This window comes from Plasmodium relictum, assembly GCF_900005765.1.
Source record: "Plasmodium relictum strain SGS1 genome assembly, chromosome: 14".
Taxonomy (NCBI): Eukaryota; Apicomplexa; class Aconoidasida; order Haemosporida; family Plasmodiidae; genus Plasmodium; species Plasmodium relictum.
In genome coordinates, this window is record NC_041692.1 from 1,226,107 (window position 1) to 1,251,407 (window position 25,301).

The 25,301-nt window shown below is 18.9% G+C and overlaps 5 protein-coding genes across 5 annotated transcripts; 1 reads left to right on the plus strand and 4 right to left on the minus strand.

The window, feature by feature from the left end:
* Nucleotides 1–914: 914 nt before the first annotated feature.
* On the minus strand, nt 915–3,571 carry PRELSG_1434700 (arginine--tRNA ligase, putative; the record flags this gene model as incomplete). The annotated part of the gene is made up of 7 exons (XM_028679418.1): nt 915–959; nt 1,088–1,214; nt 1,394–1,496; nt 1,585–1,674; nt 1,751–1,870; nt 2,109–3,266; nt 3,451–3,571. 7 exons carry the CDS (start codon nt 3,569–3,571, stop codon nt 915–917), a joined length of 1,764 nt encoding a protein of 587 aa, XP_028535134.1.
* A 1,040-nt stretch (nt 3,572–4,611) lies between these two features.
* PRELSG_1434800 (conserved Plasmodium protein, unknown function) lies at nt 4,612–6,183 on the minus strand (the record flags this gene model as incomplete). The annotated part of the gene is made up of 1 exon (XM_028679419.1): nt 4,612–6,183. The coding sequence occupies one exon, from the start codon at nt 6,181–6,183 to the stop codon at nt 4,612–4,614; it is 1,572 nt and encodes a 523-aa protein (XP_028535135.1).
* A 742-nt stretch (nt 6,184–6,925) lies between these two features.
* PRELSG_1434900 (conserved Plasmodium protein, unknown function) lies at nt 6,926–9,189 on the minus strand (the record flags this gene model as incomplete). The annotated part of the gene is made up of 8 exons (XM_028679420.1): nt 6,926–7,299; nt 7,426–7,494; nt 7,595–7,654; nt 7,818–7,866; nt 8,176–8,232; nt 8,314–8,356; nt 8,681–8,906; nt 9,015–9,189. The coding sequence occupies 8 exons, from the start codon at nt 9,187–9,189 to the stop codon at nt 6,926–6,928; spliced, it is 1,053 nt and encodes a 350-aa protein (XP_028535136.1).
* A 2,895-nt stretch (nt 9,190–12,084) lies between these two features.
* PRELSG_1435000 (conserved Plasmodium protein, unknown function) lies at nt 12,085–14,112 on the minus strand (the record flags this gene model as incomplete). The annotated part of the gene is made up of 1 exon (XM_028679421.1): nt 12,085–14,112. One exon carries the CDS (start codon nt 14,110–14,112, stop codon nt 12,085–12,087), a length of 2,028 nt encoding a protein of 675 aa, XP_028535137.1.
* A 3,054-nt stretch (nt 14,113–17,166) lies between these two features.
* PRELSG_1435100 (formin 2, putative) lies at nt 17,167–24,918 on the plus strand (the record flags this gene model as incomplete). The annotated part of the gene is made up of 1 exon (XM_028679423.1): nt 17,167–24,918. The coding sequence occupies one exon, from the start codon at nt 17,167–17,169 to the stop codon at nt 24,916–24,918; it is 7,752 nt and encodes a 2,583-aa protein (XP_028535138.1).
* Between the last annotated feature and the right edge of the window lie 383 nt (nt 24,919–25,301).

The window sequence follows — 25,301 nt, forward strand, 5'->3', positions numbered from 1 at the left end:
AAAGAAAAAAAAAAGTAACAATATATACAAGTTAAAAAAGAGAGATTTAATGAGAAATTAATATTAGTCTATAAAAAAAATAAATTTAATTAATACATAAGCAAATATTAATGTTCAAAAGATAAGTAGGTAAAAATATATTTTATTGAAATATTTTATTTCAAAAGTAAACAGAATTAAACTTAAAATATATATAAATGTAGTATTTTTCAAAATATTCAATGCATTAACTTCAAAAAAAATTTTTATTTTTCACTACTAAAATTTTTTTTCTAATAAATATATTTTTTTTTAAAATACTCCTTTTTAATTATAATAATTTTTATAATTTTTTTTTATAATTATTCAACTAAAAATATTTCAATAAAAGAAAAATTATTCTAAAATTGTTTCATTACTACTAGTAAAATATAAAAAATATATTATTATTTGGTTATAATTTATGAAATTTTATTCATTTAAAGCTAAAATTAATTTTTTTTTCATTATATTTTAATTATTTATTGTCACTCTGAATAATTTTATAATATTCAATTTATCACAGCATTAACATTTCTAATATTATTATTACCAATTTGACAATAATTTATAACTACTTAAACATATATATATATAGTTCAATTATTTAAAATTATATTTATGTAAATGTATATATTTTATATTTATTCACAAATTAAAAGATATATTTAAATATGAAACAGAAAAATAACGATTCAGAGAATTAAAAATTTTGAAATAACAAAAATATAATTAAGAAAGCTATCAAAATTTTTGTTAACAGATTATTTCACAAATAATCACTATTAAAAAATAGAAATTTATTTAATTTTTTTTTTTTTTCTTCATTAAATTTATATATTTAAATCCCTTTTTTTCATTAATATTATTTTTTCATAATTTTATCTTCTCATTATTCATAACTTTTCTATTGGTTTCATTCCCATTAATTGAAGGCATATCTATAAAAACAATAAAAAATTTTTGCAAAAATTAAAGTATATATATATGTATGCATAATATTACAGTAATAAAAAGCCAGTATGTATATTTTTAAATATTTAATTTATTATTATTTTTTTTAATTTACGCATAATAATGATTTGGTTATATAGCATAAAAGTAATCTAGTCTTCTCATTTTCACCATTTAAAACTTTACAATTTTCATAAAATGCTGTAAATATAGTTGTTAGTTCGTAAGTGTACTCAGCTAGTCTATATAAAAATTAAATAAAATGTATTATCAGACTAAATATTAAATAAAGATGTAAAAAAAATTTAATTGAATTAAAATAATTTTTAACAAACAAATATTTAAAAGCATAATTATGTTTTATCTAATTTTTAAAGTTATTTATGTCAATATAATTTTTCAGTTATAATGTTATTATTACTTATGAACTAGCATATTTTTTAAAATATAGTAAAATACATCTGGGAACTTTAAAATATGTAAACCTAAGTTTATTTCATAACTATTAATTAAATTTATTTCCTCTAAAAAAAAAAATGTAGCAATATTAATTAGGAAAATAATAATATTCACTTCATATATCTCAAGTATATTTTTTTTATATATTAATACCTTTAGACAATTCTTCTATATTAATATTTGATTTTCTAAAAATAGAACAAATTCGTGAATAAGCATATATAATATATATTCCTGTATTTCCTATAATTAAAAAAAAAATATATTTATAATTTTGTCTATTCATATTAATAAAAATATATTGAATTTATTAATATACCTTTAACATTTAGCATATTTTCATAAGAAAATTTATAATCTGAATTTCTATTTTGCTTTATGTCAAAGTATTTTATTGCACTAACACATAAATCTTCACTTAATTTATCTATGTCTATATCTAAAAAAAAAAAAAATATATATATATATATTATAATGTGATTTAATGAAAGAAAAAATTCTTTTTGTAAATAATTTCATATGCTTTATGTTGATGAATTAGTTTAAAATACATTTATACTAATTTTATAAATACATATATTCATGATTATTATTATATACTAATATATATATCATTTAATACTTTATTATATTTAATTTATTATTATTATGTTTGATTTTTTTTTTTTTTTTTTAACTTTCAAAATAATTTTTTTCTTCTTCACTTTTTGATTTAATTCTTTTTAATAAGTCTTTTTTTGCTCTTTCAGTTCCTTCATTAATGAGACTAATTAACTTTATATTAGTACCACTTCTAGTTTTAAATTTTTTATTATTTTCATTTAGAACTAAACCAAATCCAACATGGACTAATTTAGTATTATCGTTGACCCAGTCAGTTTTTTTAGTTAATTCAAATAATGTTTCGAAATGAGTTAGCTGACCATTATCAGTAACATAAATTATACAGTTACAATTTAATTTTTTTAGTCTATAATAAATAGCTGCAATATCGGTAGAATCATAGCCATATCCTCCATTCGACTTCTGAAGAAATAAAGGAACATTAAAATTTTCAGACTTATAACATAAAGCATCACCAATGTATGTTAGTAATTTTTTTTCTTTTAATTTTTCCAAAACATCAGGTATCATGGGCACATAATATGATTCACCAACATGTTCTATTTTAATATCTAAAATTTTATATATTTTGTCAAACTCTCGCTTACTACTTTCACACAATTTGCTCCATATTAATTTGCAGTCTTCATTATTATTCTGTAGTTTTATTGCATACTCTTTAGATTCTTTTTCAAATTCTTTATCAGAATCATACATTTTTTTTGCTTCTTGATATAAACTTGTTAAATTATTTAATTGAGGCATTTCTTCTTTAAAATTAGGGTAATTTAAAGTTATATATTTTATTATCATTCCAAATTGAGTCCCCCAATCCCCTATATGGTTAATTCTTTTTGTATTAACATTTAAAAATTCAAATATTTTACATATACTATCACCTAATATGGTTGATCTTAAATGACCAACGTGCATCTCTTTTGCTATGTTTGGAGAAGAAAAATCAACTAAAACATTCCCATAACTCTCATTATCATCTTTTATATCATTTATATTTAAACCTATATTAATTTTATTATCCTTAAATAATTCTAATAAGGATTTTTCGATATAATCTTTTGATAATTTTACTGTTATAAATCCTTGAGGAGAAGATTTTATTTCCTCAAAAATTTTCTCATTTATATTTTCAATTATAGTTAAGGATACTTTATGAGCATTTTCATAATTTAAACTTTTTCCATATTTTTTAAATATATTTATAGCATTATTGCCTAAAAAAAGTAAACATATATATATACATAAAATAATATTCCTAATTAATAATTTTATATAATTATTATTTGCAAAAAAAAAATTAAGAAAAAGAGAATTAGATATAGTATTATATTTTTTTCGAAATTAAAATATATATATAATTCCCATAAAAAAAAAAAAAAAAAGACTAAATATATTTACATTGATAGTGTCCAAATGTTGCATTAGCATAAGTAACAACTACATCTTCGTTAATTGTTGGAAAACATTTTTGAATTGAATTTTGAAATATTTGTTTAATCTTTTTAATTAGACACTCCATTTTATTTATAAAAAAAAAAAAAAATTTAATAAATTCTGAAGCAAGAATGAAAATAATTATTTAAATAAATTTAAAGATACTAAGGTGTAGATACATAAATGGATAATTATATGAATGAAACTATATATATATACAAGATTAAATAAAAAAAAAAAAAAAAGATAAAATTATAAAAACAATACTATCAATAAGATCAATTAAAACAGATAAAAGTAAAAAAAATTTATGATACCTATTTTAATTAATTTAAAAATAATTTCCAATATATTTAATAATTTTTTTTTTTTTTTTTTTTTTTATGAACTAAAATTTTATATAAGAATATAAATAATTTATGATTTAAAAGAAAAAATCGTAAATTATTTTTAACATTTAATTTTTTTTTCTTTTACCTCTCATACCCGAAATTAAATGATATTACTACAAAATAAAAAAAATTAGTTATTTCTTAGCTTAATTTTTATGTATATATATTTGATTATTAAATATCACAGCTTCCTTCCAATGCACGTTACATTAAATGTTATATTCATTAATTAATAATATAAAATATCAATTTATTAGATATATATATATATATTTTTTTTTTTTTTATTTGTTAAAAATTAAATTTTAATATTAAACCCTCTTACGTACTTTTAAATATTTAAAAATTAACAATAAATTTAAGAAAAATAAGAATACTTAAAAAAAAAAAGAAAAACCTAAAATAATAAAAAAAGTTTTATTATGTTAAATTATAGAAAGAATATAATTAACTTTAGTAGACATAAAATTTGCTGTTTGCTACTTTAATTTGTTTAATGTAACTTAAAAATTATTAAATATTTTTTTTTAAGAATATAAAAAAATTATTCTATATATAAAAAAAACATTAAAGAAAAATGTAATGGAATGAACACTTTTTGAAAAAAGAAATAATATCATATTTCCTTAAATATTTTAATCATTCATGAGAATAAAAAAGGAGATATAAAAATATGCCAACAGAAAACATCATTATACTTATCCATGAGTGTATGTACTTATATTTATTTTATTTAGTTTTTTTTTCTAAATTTTAATATCGTAGACATAATGTTTTCTAAATCCTCATAATTACCATCTTCTAAATCACTTTTATTTTTTTCTTCAGAGAAACTATAATTTGTTTTGTTGTAATTACCATAATTATTATTTTCAATTAATTTATTATTTTTGTCAATATTTTTATTTACATAATTAATGTTTTTGCTTACTATATTTTTAGTGGCTTCATTTATTACATTTGTATTAATTCCATTGTCACTATTTATATATAGATTGCTTCCATCTTTAATTTTTATATAATAAGAATTATCATGAATTTGTTTATTTAGTATTTCTTGGGGATTTTTATTGATATCTTCTTTTTTTTCTTCAAAAACATCTTCTGGAATATTTATACTTTTTATTTTCACATAGTCATCATTCGTTCTTGAAGTTTCTATGAAATACTCTATGTTCTCAATAGAATTGTCAGGTATTTTTTTTTCATTTTGAAATTGGCTTGAATTATCTAAGTCGTCACTAATAAAAGCATTTCGAGTATTGCCATTCTTATATTCCATTTCATATTTTTTAGAATAATTTTCAAAATTTTTAATAATGGATTTATTATTTATAAGATAATTTAGTTCATCAATGCATTTATCATCATCGTGTAATTTATTATTTTCACTAATAAAAAAGTTTAAACTGTTTTCTACGAAATATTTATTTTGTTTGGGGTTTAATTTTTTGTCTTTTAATATTTCATTTTCTCCTTCCTTAATAAATACTAACGATTTTTTTTTTTCTAAATTTTTTTTTTTATTAAAATTATCATATTTATATATTTCATGAAATTTATTGTTATAATTATTTTTTTCAATAGACTTGTGATTGTTTATGAATATATTTTCAGATGGATAGTCTTTTTTTAATATAGAATTATGATCTTCACCTCTTATGCATTTGTTTATAAATTTTTCTTCATTTTTATGTGTAAATTTAGAATTTTTATTTTTATAATTAAATGAAGTATTTTCTATAAACTTATCTTTTTCTTCTATATTGCTATTTAGATAATAACTTATAAAATAATTGTTTTCCTTATTTTCATTATTAATAGGACTATTATTTTTTTGAACTGAGTCTATCAAATTTTCTAATTTTACTTTTGAGGAATTATCATTTTCTAAAATTAACATAGCGCCTTCATGCACTTTTGAATTATCACATATTTTTATATTTTCTTTTAATGCATCTATCCCTAATTTATTTATTGAGTCAATAATGTCGCTTTTTTTTCTTAACTCATTTTCATAATTAGTAATAATATCATTTTTTCGAACATTTTCTAATTTGTTTGTTTCTATTATTTTTTTTAAATTTAAATTTTCTTTCATCAAATATTTAATTATATTTAAATACTTATTTAAAATTAATTTAGCATTTTCTTTTTTATTTGTACAATAATCAGTTATTATTTCTTTATTTATTAATTTCATAACTTCATTGCTTATTTTATTATTATCCCTTTTTTCTTCTCTAATTTTTTCTTCAATTTTTTTATTAAGTACATTAATTTTAGAGCTTTTTTTTTTATTCATTCTTTTTTATTCTATACTTATAAGAAGAAATTATTATAAAGAAAATGTCTATTTTCATTTGATCATTAATTGTTTGTTTCTCATATATATATATATATATAATTTCAAGTAAGCACCAAGTTTATGTCTATTCAAAGAAATTATATAACTTTTTCATTTTCACTTTTTTAGCAAAAATCGCTTGTATTATATATATCTATATAAAATTAATAAATAAGGAAAAATAAAAAATTTTAAAATATTATCTAATTTTTTATTTCAATTTTAATGACTTTTTTTTTTTTCTGTCTAAAAATTAATAAAGGAAATAAAAAAATGACTAACAAATCATTTTCAAAAAATTACATAGTTTTTATAAAAAAAATTAGAAAAAAAATTATATCTTTCAAGATGATAAATTTAAAGGATTAAAAAAATATAAAATGAATATAAAAAAAAATATGAAGAAATCAAGGGAGAGAGAGAGGAAAAAAAAAAAACGGTAATAGAAAAAGTTGATATGGATAAAACAAAATAAATGACACGAAAATGAAAAAATGAAAAGCTTTATAATTTTAGTTAGAGCAAGATATATAATAAAATAATAAAGAAAAAATCTTAAAAAAGCATTAAAAACAAATTTAAAGCAAAAAAAAAAAAAAAAAAAAAAATAGTATAATAATGAATGTTTAAATATTTTAGTCATAAATTCTCGTTGTTATTTATTATTTTTTTTTTTTCATACAAATGATTGTCTGTTTATTTATATATCTGCGCAACAAATTCCTATTCCTACATTATTTTCTGATGAAAAAGGTAATAAAATATTATTTATGTTCAAAGAAAATTTTCTCATGACATTGTAAACACCAATATAAAGTTCAATTTTATTGCATAAGTGATAGTTATTAGGGCACGATAAAATAGCACTATCTATATCACAATGAAAACATCCAAAATAAATAAAAGATGGTTCTAATCCGTTCAGTGTTGCTGAAGCTTCACTTTGAATTTGATCTACGCCTATGCTTAAATTATAAATTTTTAATTCGTCAAGTAAAAATGGAAAATCGCATACATCTACTGAATATGGAGTACCTCCTATATATATAGGAAAATCATTTGTTTTTGTTATTCCTAAAAGAAGTATATTAAATATGCAGTAATTTATATAAATACATATTTAATTATTAAGAAAAAAATAAAATTAATATTTATATAAATACTTTTATACATAAGTACTTTATGAAATATATTTATAACCTTCAGTCAAAAAACTAGAATCAAGAATTCCGTCAACAAAAAGTCTCACATGATTTATATGTCTAACAACTTGTTTTATAAAAAATTAAAAAAAAAAGTATTTTTAATCTATAAAAAATATTCAAATTGAAATTATGTATATTCATTTTTTGTTTTCAATATTCTATACCAGCAATATGATACCATTGATGATGTCTTAATTTAAAATTACTCAAAAATTCTTCTCCAGCTATTCAATAAGAATTTTTTTTTTTTTATTAAATATTCATATTTTAAGTTCAAATAAAATTATGAATAGATAATTAAAAAAAAAGTTTGTAAATTTTTTATGAAATATGATAGAAAAAAGTATAGTAATACATTAAAAATTTACTGTGCAAATATAAAATTACCAGAATTTGTGCTAGAAGAAGTACTCAAAACAATTTTTATTCTTCCATTCTACATTAAAAAAAAAGAAAATTACATTTTTAATTATGAAAATAATATATAAAAAAAGAAATACTATTTTTCATGTATAAAAGATCTAATAAAATATAGAAATCTCCTTTTTACTAATATATATATATATATATGACTTTGTATAAACGTAAAATAAATTTTGTAAAGAGAAATTAAAAGATTTCAAAAGAATAAATAATTATGTTTAAAATAAAGAGTTTCAATAAAAAAGGAACTCTTAAAAGAAAAATTTATGAACTTGAAGAATAGATTATTTTTATTTTATTATTTTTTTTTTAATTATTTTACTTTTGCATTTATTAATATAGCAGGAGAAGATTCCTGTATCTTATCTTTTATAATACCCTATATAAAGTTTTAAAAAAAATAATATAAAAACATATAAAGAAAAGTTACATAATTAAAAATAAGAAGAGCAAAAAGTACCTTGTGTATTATCGGGCAAAATTTTTCATCCATATTATTTTTTCTTTAAAGTAAAATAGACATATTATATATATATATATATATATATATATATATATATATATATATATATATATATATATATTTATATTTATATGTATACATTCTTAAATTATTTCTAGGGATGAATATATAAGTACTATATAAATAAATACTGAATCACTTAATTATATATTACATTAAAAATTACTTATTTTTTCTTTTAAATAATTATATGATATATATATATTATTTTCTTTTTATATTTTTTAGTTTATTTCAAACTGATTGTTAAATATGTAACTTAATTAAAAAAGTTAAACTTTATTTAATTTAATAGTTTTCTTACAATGAAATTTCATCTTCTAATAGATATATAAAAAATGTATAAGAAAAATCAACGCTTCTGAAATATTCATCAGAATGAGATATGTAAATATAATTTTTTCTAAACAGGGAAGAATTTCCTATACCACCAAATCCTGCTGAAGCAAAAAAATTTCCAATAGCATGATTTCTGTTTCCGCTTGTATCTACTGGACTTATGCTATCAAAGTTGATATGTACAGATATTCCTATTAAGGAAAAATATATTCATATATTCTATTAATTTTTTTTAAAATCTTATATATATATATATATAGAAAAAAGGAAAAGTATATTTATTTTAATAATATTTTTACCATATGGCTTTGATTCAGGTATTAAAATTTTTTGCCCATTATTAATACAAATTGAAGAATCAATTGAAACATCACATTCAGGAAAATTTAAATTATCTATATCACATTGAATTTGTATTTTAAAAAAAAGTAACAATAGTAATAAATGCAATATTTTAGGAATTACTAATGACATTATATGAGAATATTTATTGCGAAATTTTGAAATCAGTTAACAAAAGAAAAAGGAAAAAAAAAAGACAATAATAAAATTATACAAATTTACTTGAAAAAACTTGTGCTTAATTTTAAAAATTTTGTTATTTTTTTTGTTCATACTCTTTTTCAATTCTTCTATTTTTTTTAATGGGAATTGTTCACATATTTTAAGTATTATATATATATATATATATATATATATATATATATATATATATATTTTTATGTTAGTAATACTAATTAAAATTTTTTATTATTTAATATATCTTATACAAAGTATTATTTTATTGATTTAGGAAAATGCCTTTTTTTTTTTAAATATTATATTTTATTTAATGATGTACATACATGAAAGGAGATGGAAAAAAAATGTGTGGAAATGTAAAATGATTTTATTATACAATTTTTCAAATTATATAAGTTTCTTTATATTAATTTTGAACCTTAATATATATAATTGTAGAAAATATTAATTTAAAATAAGTTCCCATTAAATTATAATAACATTCTGAATTTTTCTAAAAATGCATCTTTTTAATTCATTATTTGATAATATATATTTATTAATTCTAAAATGAACAAAAATTTCACTATTTATTTTTAAATTACAGAAATTTTTATTTTTCTATATTTTAAAAATATAAATATATTTAGAATATATTAGAAATATAAGCATAAATTTATAAAAAATAAGGTATATATATATATAAACCAAAATAAAATATAAATATTACTAAAAGGATAAATATTGACGAAAGAAAATATAAATGTAACCAAGATATATAAAAAAACAAAGAAAAATGTAAATAAAATAAAAGATATCTTCAATAAAGAAAAAGAAAAAAAAATTTTACAATAATTCTTAATTGTCCAAATATATATTTTTTTCATTTAATAAAATTAATTCAATAAAAAGAATCTTAACGGTTATAATTTTGCAACACTTTTTTTATCTTATTTTAAATGAATTGTTTTTTTATTAACTTGAAAAAAAACACATTATGAACATAAAATAAAAAGAAATGGAAGAATTATTTTTTTTTTTTTTTTTGAAGTAATATTTTCAGAAAATTCCTGAAAATAAGTCTTCTAAAAAAATTTATAGAATGTATTTATAAAAACAATTAAATGATATAATGCATATTAGATATGAATTTTTATATAAAAATACCTATTACTTAAAATAGAACAAAGTGATAATAAAAGGTAACTAAAAACATGAGTAAAATGGTGAAAAGAAATAAATAATAAAAAAAAGAATAACTTAATGTTATTTGATAATAATGTCTTCGTTTTGCTATGTATACATATATTTTTTTTAATTCTAAATGCTAGATAATAGTAACTTGTACAACTTAATCGGAACCATTTATTTTTAACTTCTTTTAAAATTTCCAAAAAGTGAATCATTGCTTTTATGTCAAGTAAATAATGAAATAAATTTAAGTTTAAAAGAAAAAAATATATATGTATTAATATAAAAACATAAAGACAAAGTTAATATTCAATTAGGTTTGATGGATTAGAAAAATCACATATCTTCTAGAAGTATTAAAAATATATCGAAAAAAATAAAATTATATTAAAATTATTTTTATTTGCTATTTGACATTACAATATTCAATATTAAGGATATGTTAAACTCAGTAAACTTCATTATATTTCATCTTGTTTTAAGTTCGTGAGTTTGATGTGATGATTATACAATTAGTATTATTGATCTTAAAAAAGATAATAACAATTAAGTTATTTTAATGGAATATATTGATTCTATTCACTCTTTATCCTTTTATAATTGCAGTATTTTGCTAGCATGAAGATCAGGTATCTCTATAATTATATGAAATTTCACTTTCAATATAAAAAAAAATATATCTGAATGGGTGTGTATAGACAATATCGAGTTTGAAATTTTTTAGTGATCAAAAAATAATTTTGTTTTCTAAAAACATAAGTATAATAAGAAATATAAAAAAATAAAAGTGATATTCCTATTATATATGAGACTTATAAATGTGTTTGATGTGTTGCAATACATACTCTATGAATAACTTAAATTTACTTGTTATATCTGGCAATTATAGAAAATTTATTATGTGGAAAAGTGATGATTTTTTAGTTTTTAAAGAGATATGCAATAAAAATGAGAAAATCCATCTTGCTAAATTATCATTTTTTTTTAATGAAATAACGTTAATCTATTTGTTCTAAAACATTATTTTAGTTAAATAAGGACTCAAAAAATCAATATGAGGTATCTTAAAAATTTCTCAAAAAATGAACTGATAAATAGATATTCTTTTTTCGCATAAAGAAATAAGCTAATAATAATGTAAGTGATATTTAGTTGCATTAATTTAAGCACTTATAGGGGAATACCAACTGTATGAGTTTTATTGAAATTAATCCATCATGAAATATACTATTTCTTGTTCAAAAGATAAAATAATCACTTTATTTGATGTTATTGTATGCTCAATAGTGAAAAAAATTAAATGCTTCTCCATAATAATTTTTATTTTTCTTTATATTTTAATGAACAATTAATGCTATGTTCATGTTTAATAAATTGATCAATAAATATATATGGATATTTGAAATTGAGAAAAAATAAGAACATATAAAAGAGAAAGGAAATTTTTTTTGAATTTGTAAATTTAATTAAATTATTTTTAATTAATAAAAAAGTTCTTATATATATATTAAAATATATATATGCACATATTACTTAAAGTTAGGCAATAAAAAAAAAATTTTCTTGTTCTTATTATTTTATATACATAATTGCAAACCAAAATTTTAAATGATGCATATATACTTTATTATATGTTCCTTTTTTATATAATATAAACACACACATTTTATGAATATTTTAATTGGAATAAAAGTGTATTTTTTTGTCAAATGATCCTAAAACAAGTAAAGATTTTTTATTTTCTCTAATATTATTTGAATCGATTTTATTAGAAAATGGGCATATGTAATTTTTTAATAATTGAAAACACCTAATTTTGTATCCATTATTTATATTATTTATAATATTTCCACTTTTTATATCAAAGATTAAAATATACGTGCCATTTACTTTATCATCAGATGTTACATAAATGTTACTTCCACTTATATCTAATTCAATAGTCGGAAAAGAAAGAGAGTTTAATACACATCCATAAATTTCTTTTATTATAGATTTTTTGATTAAGGAATACACAAATATTTTAGAAGTATCTGTACATAAAACTAAGATTTTTTTTTTTTTGTTATATGCTAAATTTAAAATATTATATTTTTCTTTTAAATCAAATAAATATACTTTATTTTCTATATTAAAATTTTTACTATTTAGAAATATTACATGATTACTATTAAGCATACTTATAATTATTGATTCCTTATCATTATCTTCTCTTAACCATATGGTGCTTGTTGGTATTTCAGGTAATCCTATAATTTTTCTTTTCTCATAAGAAATTGATGATATATTGTCATCTTTTATTTTTTCATATATAATTAAATTTTTATCATTTGATATAGAACAAAATAAAGAATAGTTATCATTAAATGCACATTTTATAGAATATTTATTATGGTATTTGAATTTCTTTATTATACTTATGTATTTTTCATCTCTTTTTATATTTTTTACTATATCATCTACAGAATGATTTAATTCAACATGTTTTGTTAAATTAATAATACAGTTCATATTTATTTCACATAGATATATTTCTCCATTCATTGTTGATACAATAAATAGATTATCTTTGTAATTTATATCTATATACATTATTGGTGAGTTTAATAAAATATTATCTAACTCCTTATACATGTGAATACATTCTTCCGTATTACTTCCATTATCATTTTTTTCATAAAATGTTATAAATAATTTTACATGGTTATCTGAATAGCCTACTAAAATTAATATAGGAAAAAAAACTTTAAAAAAAATAACGTCATCATATTTCATGTTTTCGTATGCATACATATTATATACGTCTATATATTTAACAGTTAAAATATTTGAAGTTTCAAAACTTTTTTTATCTTTTTCTTTATTTATTGTATCGTTAATATATTTAACTTTTAGTCTTTTATAAATTTCTCTTTCATAAGTAAAATAGTTATCCCAGTTATTTATATTATTATTTATATATTTTTCTTTTATTTTATCACTGTATTCATTTTTTGAATCATTTAAATTACTGTTTTTCAGTTTTTCATCATAAATGTTTATATTAATTTCATTCTCCAATTTAGATGGATGAAGACAAGATCTACTTTCATCTTCATCTAGTTTTGTATCATTTACAAAATTTTCTTTAGTTATATTAAATTCATTATTTATAAATTCAGGACATATAACTTTCAAATTTGCATTTTTTTTTAAACTACACGTTTCTTCAATTTTAATATTATTTCCCATATTGATATATGATTTATCTCCTTTTTCTTCTGTATTTTCATATAGGCATAAATGTTCTTTCTTTTGAATGAAATTATTAATGCTTAGATGAGAATTTTCATTACTAAAATCTTTTTCATTTATCTTATTTTCTTTGTTTATTTTTTCTGTCTTTACTTTTAATGTACTTTCAAAATTATCTATAGCTTTGCATAATATGGAATTATTCATATTATTAATAACTTGATTAAGAAATGTATGATCTATATAAAAATCGTCACTTAAATCATCGTTCTCATCACTTTCAATGTCGTTATCAGAATCATAATTTACATTATCTAAAAAATATTCATCATATTTTTTTATATAATTTATTTTACTTTCATTTTTTAATTCTTCTAAACTTTTCTCCATTCCATTTTTATCCAAAAAATCATAAATAAATTGTATATTCCGAAAATATTTCTTATTATATTCTTCGAATTCTTTTTTCATTTTTATTTATTATTTTCTATTTAATGAGAATAATTTTAATTCTTTAAATAAAATTTTTTTATATATATATAAGTTTTAAAATAATTTTATGATTCTAATACTGATGAATTTTTCTATTTTTTTATCAAATGTAACAAAAATAAAAAGACAAAATAATTTAATTATGACTTTTTTAAACAAAATAGAAAAAGATGCATAAAAGTTTTTTTTTTTTTTTTAATTGTATATATTTATTTAAAAAAATGAAATAAAATAACATTAACAAAAATAATGAATTTAATAGAAATTAAGTTTTTAATTTAGAAAACTAAACTATCTTATTAATGGTTATTAGAAGATTCCGTAATTTTTTAATAGAAAATTTATTTTCCCTATCTTTAATAAGTTAAATATAAATTAATATTTATATTTATTTGATTGTTTATAATTTATTTATAACATAAACACAAATCTACATACTCATTTTACCTCATATTTATATCTGAAAAAATAAATTTTTTTTTTCTTTCTTTTTTTCTTTCTTTTTTTCTTAAATTTTTTTGTATGAACCCAGCATTAAATCACAAAAATAATTTTTTTGTACATGCAAACAAAAAATTTTAATTTTTTTTGAATAAGAAATAACAAATAATACATATTAGGATTTTTGATATATATAATATAAAAGTAACATTATCATTTTTTAATAAATTTGAAAAAAAAAATTATTACGACACATTCTTTTTATTTTTTAAAAAATATGTTTAGTACATTAAAAACAAAATAAAATGTATAAAAACACTTCTTATAATTCTTAACATTTTTATGTTTTAAATAAATGGAAAAAAACTTATATTTTAGAGGAATACAAAAGTTTTTATTTTTTTTATAATTATAGAGATAAATAAAAGGGGAAAAAAAAGAATAAAAGAACTGGACATATATTTCTAAAGGCCCAATATTTTCGAAAATATATAAAATATGATACTAAAATGAATTAGAAAAATTTACTATTTTAAGTTATATTTCAAATATTTATAAAAGTAAATTTTAACTTGAAACTTTGAAAAGAGAAATATGAAAATTTTATCTAAATGTCAAAATAAAAAAGTTTTTTTTCCATTAAACTCTAGCTATTTTTGTTAATTTTTTTATTATATTTTATGAAATTGATAACATCATATAATACTATATTTGAATCCTATTCAAGAAGAAAAAAAAGAAGAATAAAAAATTAAAAATAATAATTTTTATAATGTAAATTTCATTTTTATAGACAATTATTATCTTTAATATTTTAAGGACATTTATATTTTTTTATTTTTTTTCAAACTTCAATAATTTGATAATATACTTTCAAATCAATATATATATATATATAATGTTTGTGAATTTTAGTTTCAATATAAGTATCATATATGAATTTATACAAGTATTAACATAAATGTGTAAAACTTTTTAACATATAAAAGAAACAAATTATTATTTTCTTAAATTTTTGCCTTTTTTTTTATTATTAACAAAATGAAATACCTCACATTTTATATCTTAACTAATATATTTTTTTTTTTTGTTATTAAGCATGTTAAATGAAAAAAATATATTCCCTATAATTTTTAACTTTGAATTTATATAAATACTAAATATTTGCAAACTATTTTTTTATAATTATTTAACGAAAAAGCATAAAATTAAGGCAGTTTCATATATGATTTATTCACAATAATAATGATATTTCTTAATGAATAAAAAAAAAATATCTTTAAAAAAAATTAAATATATAACAATTATTTCATTTTTTTGAAAAAACACTTTTATTTTACTTTAATTTTTTAATTCTTTTTTTTTTTTTTTTTTTTTTCATTTTAAATGAAATTCATATTAGTTTCCCTCATTTTTTGATAACACACAATTTTATATTTTAAACATATTTAAAGCATTTATTTATGTAAAGTCTTAATATCTCATTTACCAAAAATAAATTTTTTATTTTTTATGTTTGTAAATTAAATTCTATTTTTTTTTTTTTTTTGATTTTGTTTTATTATATTTTATTTTTTTTTATTTTAACTATTTTATATTCGTTTCCTTTTTTGAATTTCCATTTTTAACAGAATGTAAAAGAAATGTGCAACATATAAAAAAAAGAAAAATACATGTTTCTCTTTTTTTTTTTTTTTTGGCGATTATTAATAAAAAAATATTAATAGTTGAGCATGAAAATTAATGCCCAAATGAGTATATATTATAAAATTATAGAAATTTAAAAAATAATGCTAACGAACTACACCTATTAGTATGCATAAATATAATATAGTAATGCAATTATTGTTGTACTAATAATTTATAATTTACAAAATTTACAATAAACTTATATTTTTATTTGAAAGGTTTAGATTATATTTTATATTACTTTTTTTTTTCTTTTTCCTTTTTCTTTTTTCCTTTTCTTTTTTTGTATATGAATTACAATTTTTTAAATAACTACAAAAACATACTATTATATATTTGTACAATATACTTTTTTATGTTGCCATTTTCCTGTAGTTTTTTTACAATTTTATTTTTGTTTAGTTATGAACTTATTTTTGTAATATTTCCATTATTACTCTATATTATATATATTACTATTTGACAATGCTTATATTTTAATTTTATATTTATATTATTTCATTTTTTTTTTAAATTACACTTAATATTTATTTAAGATTCACACAAGTAAAACCTTTCTATATGTAATAATAAAGTAGAAAATTATGTCGTTTTTTTTTTTTTTCTTTTTAAATAACTAATATGTTATTTTATGATATTTATAAAGGTAGTATCAGAATAAAAACATGGAGAAAATTTTAATAAAAAAAATTAAAATGAAAAAAAGAGTAAATAATAACACAACATTAGTTTAATTAATTTTTATTAGAGATTGAAATAAAAAATAAAAAAAAATAAATAAAGTAACGATAATATAAATAAATATTATTAATTTTTTTTAGAATTCAATGTTTTTGATGTTTTTTCATTATTTTGTTAGTTTTATATTGAACAAAAAAAAAAATCACATGACAAATATTTAGCATGAAAGAGCTTTTTGAAAGAAATAAAAGAAAAAATAAAGAAAAAGAAGTGAAAAAAGAAGAAGATAGAAGTATAAAAAATGAAAAGGACAAAAAAGAAGAGAAAAAAAAGGAAAATAAAGAAGGTCAAAATGAAAATATAAAAACAAGAGAAAATGAAATAAATAAAAAAAAAAATGTGATAAATTTTTTAAATAATGAAAAACCTAGGGAAAATAAAAATATTCATTATAGAAATTTTGTTTTAGATGATATATCAGATGATTACATAGAAAAGAAAGAGAAAATAATTCATGATCATTTGGGGCATGTTAAAAGAAAAAAAAATAGTGAAACAAGAAAAAATGAACATATGTATAAAAATAAATATAATGATAGTAAATATAATCAAATAACAGGATTAAATTTAACAAATTATTTATTAGTACCTGATGAAATAAGACATAAATATACAAAATCATATTTATTTCAAATATCAAAAAGATTACTAGTTATGAAAAAACCGTGGAGGTTGCCAAAAAATGTTGAACTACAAATTAATAATGTATATCATTTATCTAATTATATAAAAGTATTAGAGAGAATATCAAGTGAATATTTAAATGATCCACCAATAAATTATTATTATAGAGGATTAGAATTATATAATAAAAATGTGTTTGCAAATATAGATTATTTATTAAAAAAAGTGGATATAAAAAAAAATCAAAAAAATGTGAATTACAAAAATTTAATAAAAATAAATGAATGCTATTACGATTTGAGTACATTTGGTAAATCACCTAATGCTATGTTTTATCAGTCATATGTTATATGGGACATCCACGGTAATAATTTAACCTTAGAGGAAGAATATGGAAATTTTTTCGATTCGCAAATTATTGATTATGCTTTTGGTGAAAAAGAATATCCAAATTTAAAGTACATTATAAGTATTTGCAGTTCTATATTATTGTGGCTTAATTTCAATAAAAAAGATAATTTTGCTATTATAAATTATCATAAAACTAGCTCATTTATTTTACTAATTTTTTCTTGTGTTATGTTATCTTTAGATAATTCATTAACATTAGATCAAATTCAAGAAATCTTATATAAATCATCTAAAATATACAATGATGAAGATGATGAAGGAGCATATACTCATACTGATTCATCTTCTACTTATTTCATAAATAAATATGAAAATAATTCTATTTACAAAAAATCTGATGACATGTTTAATATATTACATAAAAAGTATGATGAAATAAATTACAGTGGTTTTTCTAATTATAATAATAGTAATTATTTTTCAAATATAGATTTTAATAAAAAAAGAGATGTTTCTGAATCAAATGAAATTTATAATTTTAATAATTATAGTAATTTAGAGGATACTAATTTTATAAATAATTTAAATAAAAAAGAAAGTCATGATTCTAAAGATAAATATAATGAGGAAAACATTGAAGGTACCAACAAAATTCAATACCACACTTTAAATTTAAATAGCAAAAGTGGAATGTATGATAATGAATTAGATAATTCTAAAAATAAAAAAAAAACAAAGTTTTCAAATTCGTGGGGATTTGGATTAATAAATAGAGAAACATACAAAAATAGTATGAGAGTAAAAGATCATCATTTTTGGATATCTTTTGATTATTGGAAACCATCTCATAAAAGATATTTTTTTTATTTTAATGATATAATAAAAAATAAGAATAAGAAAATTGAAAATAACACTTTTAGATTAAATAGCATGATTTTTACTGATTATGCCTTGTGTTCTGTTTCAATTGAAGTTTATGAAATTATTTATAAGGATAAAGAAGATTTTAACTTAGATTTTTTTTCAGATCATGAATCAGAAGAATATACAGAAGAATGTTCATATGATGAAGAATCAATAGACGATACATCAGAAGGATCACAAGAATTTGAATCGGATGATTCAAAGGAAATAAAATCAGAATTAGATGAAAAAGATGAAAATCGTGAATGCAAAAATGATTATAGAAATGTGTCTGATTGCATTTTTAAAGAAGATAATGAAAAAAATATTTTGGATTCAAAAAAAAAGTGTATAAATTTACAAAAAAATAATTTGGATGGAAATATCACTTTAAAAAGAAATGATCATTTTCATAAAAATAATATGATATATAAAAAAATGTTTAGTTGTGATATTCCACATTACTCAGAAAATAGTAATTCAAACAATGCAAAAATAAATTATGCATCTAGTATGTATTATGATTTGCCAAATTCTAAAGAAAAAGAGAATAAGGGTTTATCAGATAAAACATATAAAAAAGGATTTAATTCCTTAAAAAATAAATTGTTAAGAACATCTTCTCACTATAATTTAAAGAACTATTATAATGTATATTATGAAAATTCTGCAGGAGAATCATCTAATTATAGAAATAAAACTTCTGATAAGTATTCAAGAATAGAATCGGAAGAAAGTAAAAAAATTAATACAGTTGATTCATCGAAAAGTCGTAGTTTTCATTTAACAAATAAAATGAAAAAAATAGCTAATGCCTTTTCAACTCGCAGAAACTTTTCTAACTGTACTTCCAAAGAGAGCTCAATATATGCGTCTGAATTGAAAAATGAACATATGCATGGAGTTAGTGAAATAAGAGGAAACAAAATAGCAAATGGAAGTTTTATTAAAAGAAAAAAGTGTGATTCCTTTAAAGAAAATAAATATGATTCTTTTTCTACGGGTGAATCTATAAATTCTAGTAAAAAAATAAACATCAATAGCTTATTAAAAAATGGAAAAGTAATAGTTGAAGAAAAAAAGAATAAAACAAAGAATAAAAAAAAGAATAAAAAAAAATACGGTTTTTTAAAAAAAAATAGGAAAAAGAAGAAATCAGAAGATAAAATAAAATCATCTTCTAAATATGGTTATGAATACTTTTTAAAATGTAATAACTTAAATTGCAATATCGTATCATCATATGAAAAAAATAAAAAAAAATATGTAACTATTGATTTTACTCATGATGCAGAAGGTAATCCTAAAGAACATATCATATGTGGAGATATTCTGATACTAATTGGTAATAAGCATGTAGATAAATTTAATAAAGGGTTTCCATGCTCTTTTTCTTTTCATACGGGTTTTTTAAAAAAAGGCTCTTCAGAAATCATTCATATAAGAAAAGATGATATAGATATTAACAGCAATTATGAAAATTATATACCAGATAATATGAAAATATCAATTGTTTTGGATTCAGCTACAAAAAAGGATTCTTTGAATGCATATAAAAAACACTTAAAAAGCAATAACAAAATTGATGATTTAGAAGAATTAAAAAAAATTGAAAAAAAAAATTTTTATGTTAGAAATGAAAATAAAAATGTATTATATAAACCGCATGATGATCCCAACAATTTTATTTCTATCGATAAAAATTACAACTATTTTGACAAAATGAGTTCTGAAAAAAAGAAAAAAAAAAGAATGGAAGGCTATAATGTAGAGGAAGAAGAGGATACAAAAAAAAGAAAAAATAGTACTGAATTAATCAAGAAAAAAAAGAAAGAAAATGAAGAACAGCAAATACAAGAACAGGGAGAGCAAGCATGTGAGCAACTAAAAGAAGCAAATGAAGAAAAAAATACTTTAGAAATTAATAGTAACAAAAAGTCAGATTTTAATTCTAAAATGCATTATAATGTATATACGTTGTACAATGAAAAAGAATCAAAATTAAAATATAATACCACTAACATAACTCAATTGTTAACTTCTTTTTTTGGGTTTAAAAGTAAAGAAGATAAATTTTCCTTAAATAAAAAGCAAAATGTATGTTCTCTTTTAACATCAAAAAAATCCGTATCTAGTCTAATTTCTCTAAAAGATTTTTTACAAAGGCAGTTTGAAGTTATTACAAAACCATCAAAAAACTTGTGCAACTTTGTCAATAATCATGTTGTAAAAGTCAATATTTCTTTAGTAAATTCTTTAAAAAAAATGACTAAATTACCGAAGTTAAAAATTCTGTTTTCTTTGAAGATATGTAATAATGATTTAAATAAAGCTCTTAATTTTATTTTATCTGTATGGGGATTAAGTATGTTAAAAAATGAAAAATATATTAAATACAAATCCTCATTAAATCAAATTTCTGAATCCCATAGAGAATTTAAAGCTGTTTTAGACTATAACAATGTAAGTAGTATGCCATCAGAAGAGTCAACAAAGCATTTATATAATATTGAAAATGCAAGTTACACAAACATTTCATATTATAGAAAAATATATAATAAAAGTGTAGAAAAGTTAGAAAATAAAGATGTTTTGAAAATAGAAGAAAAGGAAAATGATAAATTAAGTTCTTCAGATCATTCAAAAAAAACTATTCAAAGTAAAGAGGAAAAGGAGGAAAAAATAAAAGAATTAAAAAGGGAATATTCAAATAAAGATATTTTTCAGGCCACTACAAGCTCTGATGGAATAAAAATTGCTAAACTTGAAATGAACAAATCCGATTATGAGAAGAAAGAAGGTGAAATTATTAATAAAAAAAAATATGGTTTCTTAAAAAAAGATAAAGATAAATACGATATGAATAAAGAAGAAATATCACAAGATAAGGAAAAATCAATAAATAATACGAAAATGAAGGATGAGCAATTAAAAAAGGTGGATCGTATTACTAATAATGATAGTATATTAAAGAGAATAGGAGAAAGAAATTTTTTTTATGCAAAATTACCAAGTGGAGAATTAATTAAATTAAAAATTAAAGATTCTACCCCATCAAGTTCTCATGATAATATACCATTATTATTTATTGAACCTGTAGATGAATCGCAACAAATAACATATACAATGAGTTCAAAGAAAATTGAAAAATCAAATAAAAAAGAAAACATTGTGGATAAAGATAATTTAAATAAAAAATTTTTAATTAATGATATGACAAAAATGTACCAACGATTTAATGAAAAAAATAAAACTGAATCATTGTTAAGTATAGTAAGTGATAGATCTACCACATCTACGTATTCCACACCTGTTATAGAAGCGTCTCTGTTTTCTATTTCCAAATGGAAGGAAGATGAAAAAAAGAAAATTGAAGAAAACAGAATTGAAGAAAAAGAAATTGAAAAAGAGGAAATTAAAGAAAAAAGAGTTGAAGAAAAAGAAATTGAGAAAAAGGAAATTAAAGAAAAAAGAGTTGAAGAAAAAGAAATTGAAGAAAAAAGAATCGAAGAAAAAGAAGTTGAAAGGAAGGAAATTGAAGAAAAAGAAAGTGAAAAGAGGGAAATTGAAAAAAAGGAAGCTGAAGAGGAAAAAATTGAAGATAAAGAAGGTGAAAAGAGAGAAATTGAAAAAAAGGAAGCTGAAGAGGAAAAAATTGAAGATAAAGAAGGTGAAAAGAGAGGAATTGAAAAAAAAGAAACCGAAGAAAAAAGAATTGAAGAAAAGGAAAGTGAAAAGAAGGAAATTGAAAAAAAAAAAACTGAAGAAAAAAAAAATGGAGAAAAAGAAGTTGAAAAAAAAGAATCTGAAGAAAAGGATATTGAAAGAAAAGAATATAAATTAGTTAATGATAAACAAAAGACAGCTAATATTGTTGAAGCATTACTAAAGAAGTCAAAAGAAAAAAGGCCTCCACCACCACTTCCTCCTTCCTTATTAAAAGCCTCTTTTTCTAAAGAGAAAATTGATAATAAACCAGAAGATTCAAAAAAAGATGCTGCTATGAAACAAATGATTTCTAAAAATGAACATACAAAAAGTTCTGGCAAAAAAATTCCATGCCCACCTCCGTTTTTTTTAAATAAAAATAATATGAAAGATAAATCGAAATTTCCCTTAAAAAAATGCCCACTTAATTTTTCCTTAAAAAAATCGGAAAAAATACCAGAAAAAAGACCATTAGGGATTAAACTACATTGGCAATTATTGCCGACTCACAAAATTGAAGGAACAGTTTTTAACGAAATAAAACATCAAGAAGCAAAATATAATTTAATTGACACGAAAGCAGTTCATAAAATATTTGCAAGAGCAAAAACGGAAAAAAAAGTAATAAAAAAAAAAGAATCTGAAGAAAAAAAAAAAAATTCAGAGGAAAAATTAATCACAGTACTAGATAGAAATAGAGCTCAAAATATTGGCATATTATTAAGATTTCCCATGAGTACACAAGAAATAGTTGATAAAATAAATGTTTTTGATCTGGAAAATATGAATATAGAATTTTTGCAAAAAGTATTACACATTTTGCCAACAAAAGAAGAAAGTGATGGTATATTACACAAATTACAGAATGAAAATGTTAAACCAGAGCAATTTAGAGATGTTGAAAGAAAACTTATCCCTTTTGTTTATTTAGATAAATGTCGTCCTAAATTTGAGATTTCCTTATTTTCTTTAAAATATGAAAAAATGATTAATGAAATAAAAAATGATTTAGTTATTTATGACAAAGCTGTTAAAGAAGTAAGATCAAGCATACGATTAAGATCTTTACTAAAAGCAGTTTTAAAATGGGGTAATTATGTTAATTATGGAATTAACGATAATGAAGATTTAGTTGCACTAGGGTTTACCTTATCATCAGTTTTAAAATTAAGTGAATTTAAATCTTCTATTGATAGTTCAATTACTTCTTTGCATTATATCACCGTTGTCTTATGTATGTATCTGCCCAATTTAAATATGAATTGGTTAGAAAATGATTTAGAATCAGTGCTAGTCGCATCGAAAATGTCTTCAGAAGCTGTTGATATTCTTTTAATATCTTTAGATAAAGAAATAAATTATATTAAAACTCAACTGAAATCCAATTACGAAGGTATTTTTAAAGAAAAAATGGTAATTATATTAGAAGATAGTGAAAAAAAATTTATTAAAGTTCAAAAGATGTATGAAGAAACAAAAAAATGTGTATACGATTTGAGCATTTATTTAGGAGAGGAAATTTCAAAAAGTGGTAATTTAGAAAACATTTTTATAATATTGTCATCTATTGTCGATAATTTTACAAAATGCTACAAAGATATTTTATCCAACCCCAAAAAATATTCCATTTTATTAAATGATCCAAATTTATTAGATGATTATTATAATGTTTTTAGTAAAAAAAAAAATAATCCAAAATTTTCCTCTGTATTAAAAAAGACAGTTTCAAAAAATGAAGTTTTAAAACCAGAAAAAAGTGATTGTAAATTAAAAATTAACAAATCTAAAAGTAATTCTAAAAAAAATGATAACAGTAAAAGTTCAATGTTTCAGCTTAGAACTCAGCTTCTTAAAGACATACAAAATAAGGCTACTATAAGAAATTCAAATCAGAATTTTACTAATTGCAATATAGAAACTTTGGATAATCAAAACTGTAAAGAAAACATATCAAAAAATATTATAGAAAAGGAAGAAGGTAATGATAAAAGTAAAGAAGTATATATAGAAAATGATAATAATAAATTAAACGAAAGTAAAAATACTGATGATAAAATAAATAACAGCAACAGTATTGATGATAAAATAAATAAAAATAATGATACTGAAAATAATATAAATATAAATATAAATAAAAATAATAATACTGATAATAAAATAAATGAAAATCAAAATAATGATACTGATAATAAAATAAATGAAAATAAAGATAATGATATTAAAAATAATATAAATATAAATAAAAATAATGATACTGAAAATAATATAAATAAAAATAATGATATTGATAATAAAATAAATGAAAATAAAAAATTAGATATAAAATAAGAGAAAATAAGAATATTAATGAAATATATGAATCTTAATGAAACTAAAATAATTACATGAAAAATAACACAAAAAAAAAAAAAAAAAAAGACAAGGTAATAATCTCCAAATTAGAATAATTTAACCTTTTTTTCAATTTTTATAAAATACTTTTAAGCTCAAAATATATAGAACAGGAGATTTTTTTTTTTTATATTTAATTAAAATTGTATGAATATGTGAAGTTCTATATATTAAATATAACAATAGAAAAACAAAAACAGGCATAACACTTGTAATATTTTATTAGAGGAATTTTATCAATTTAATATGATAACAGGATAGTGTTAGGTAGATTACCTTTTTATTGGCTATAATTGGTGCTTTTAAAAAATTAGAATTTT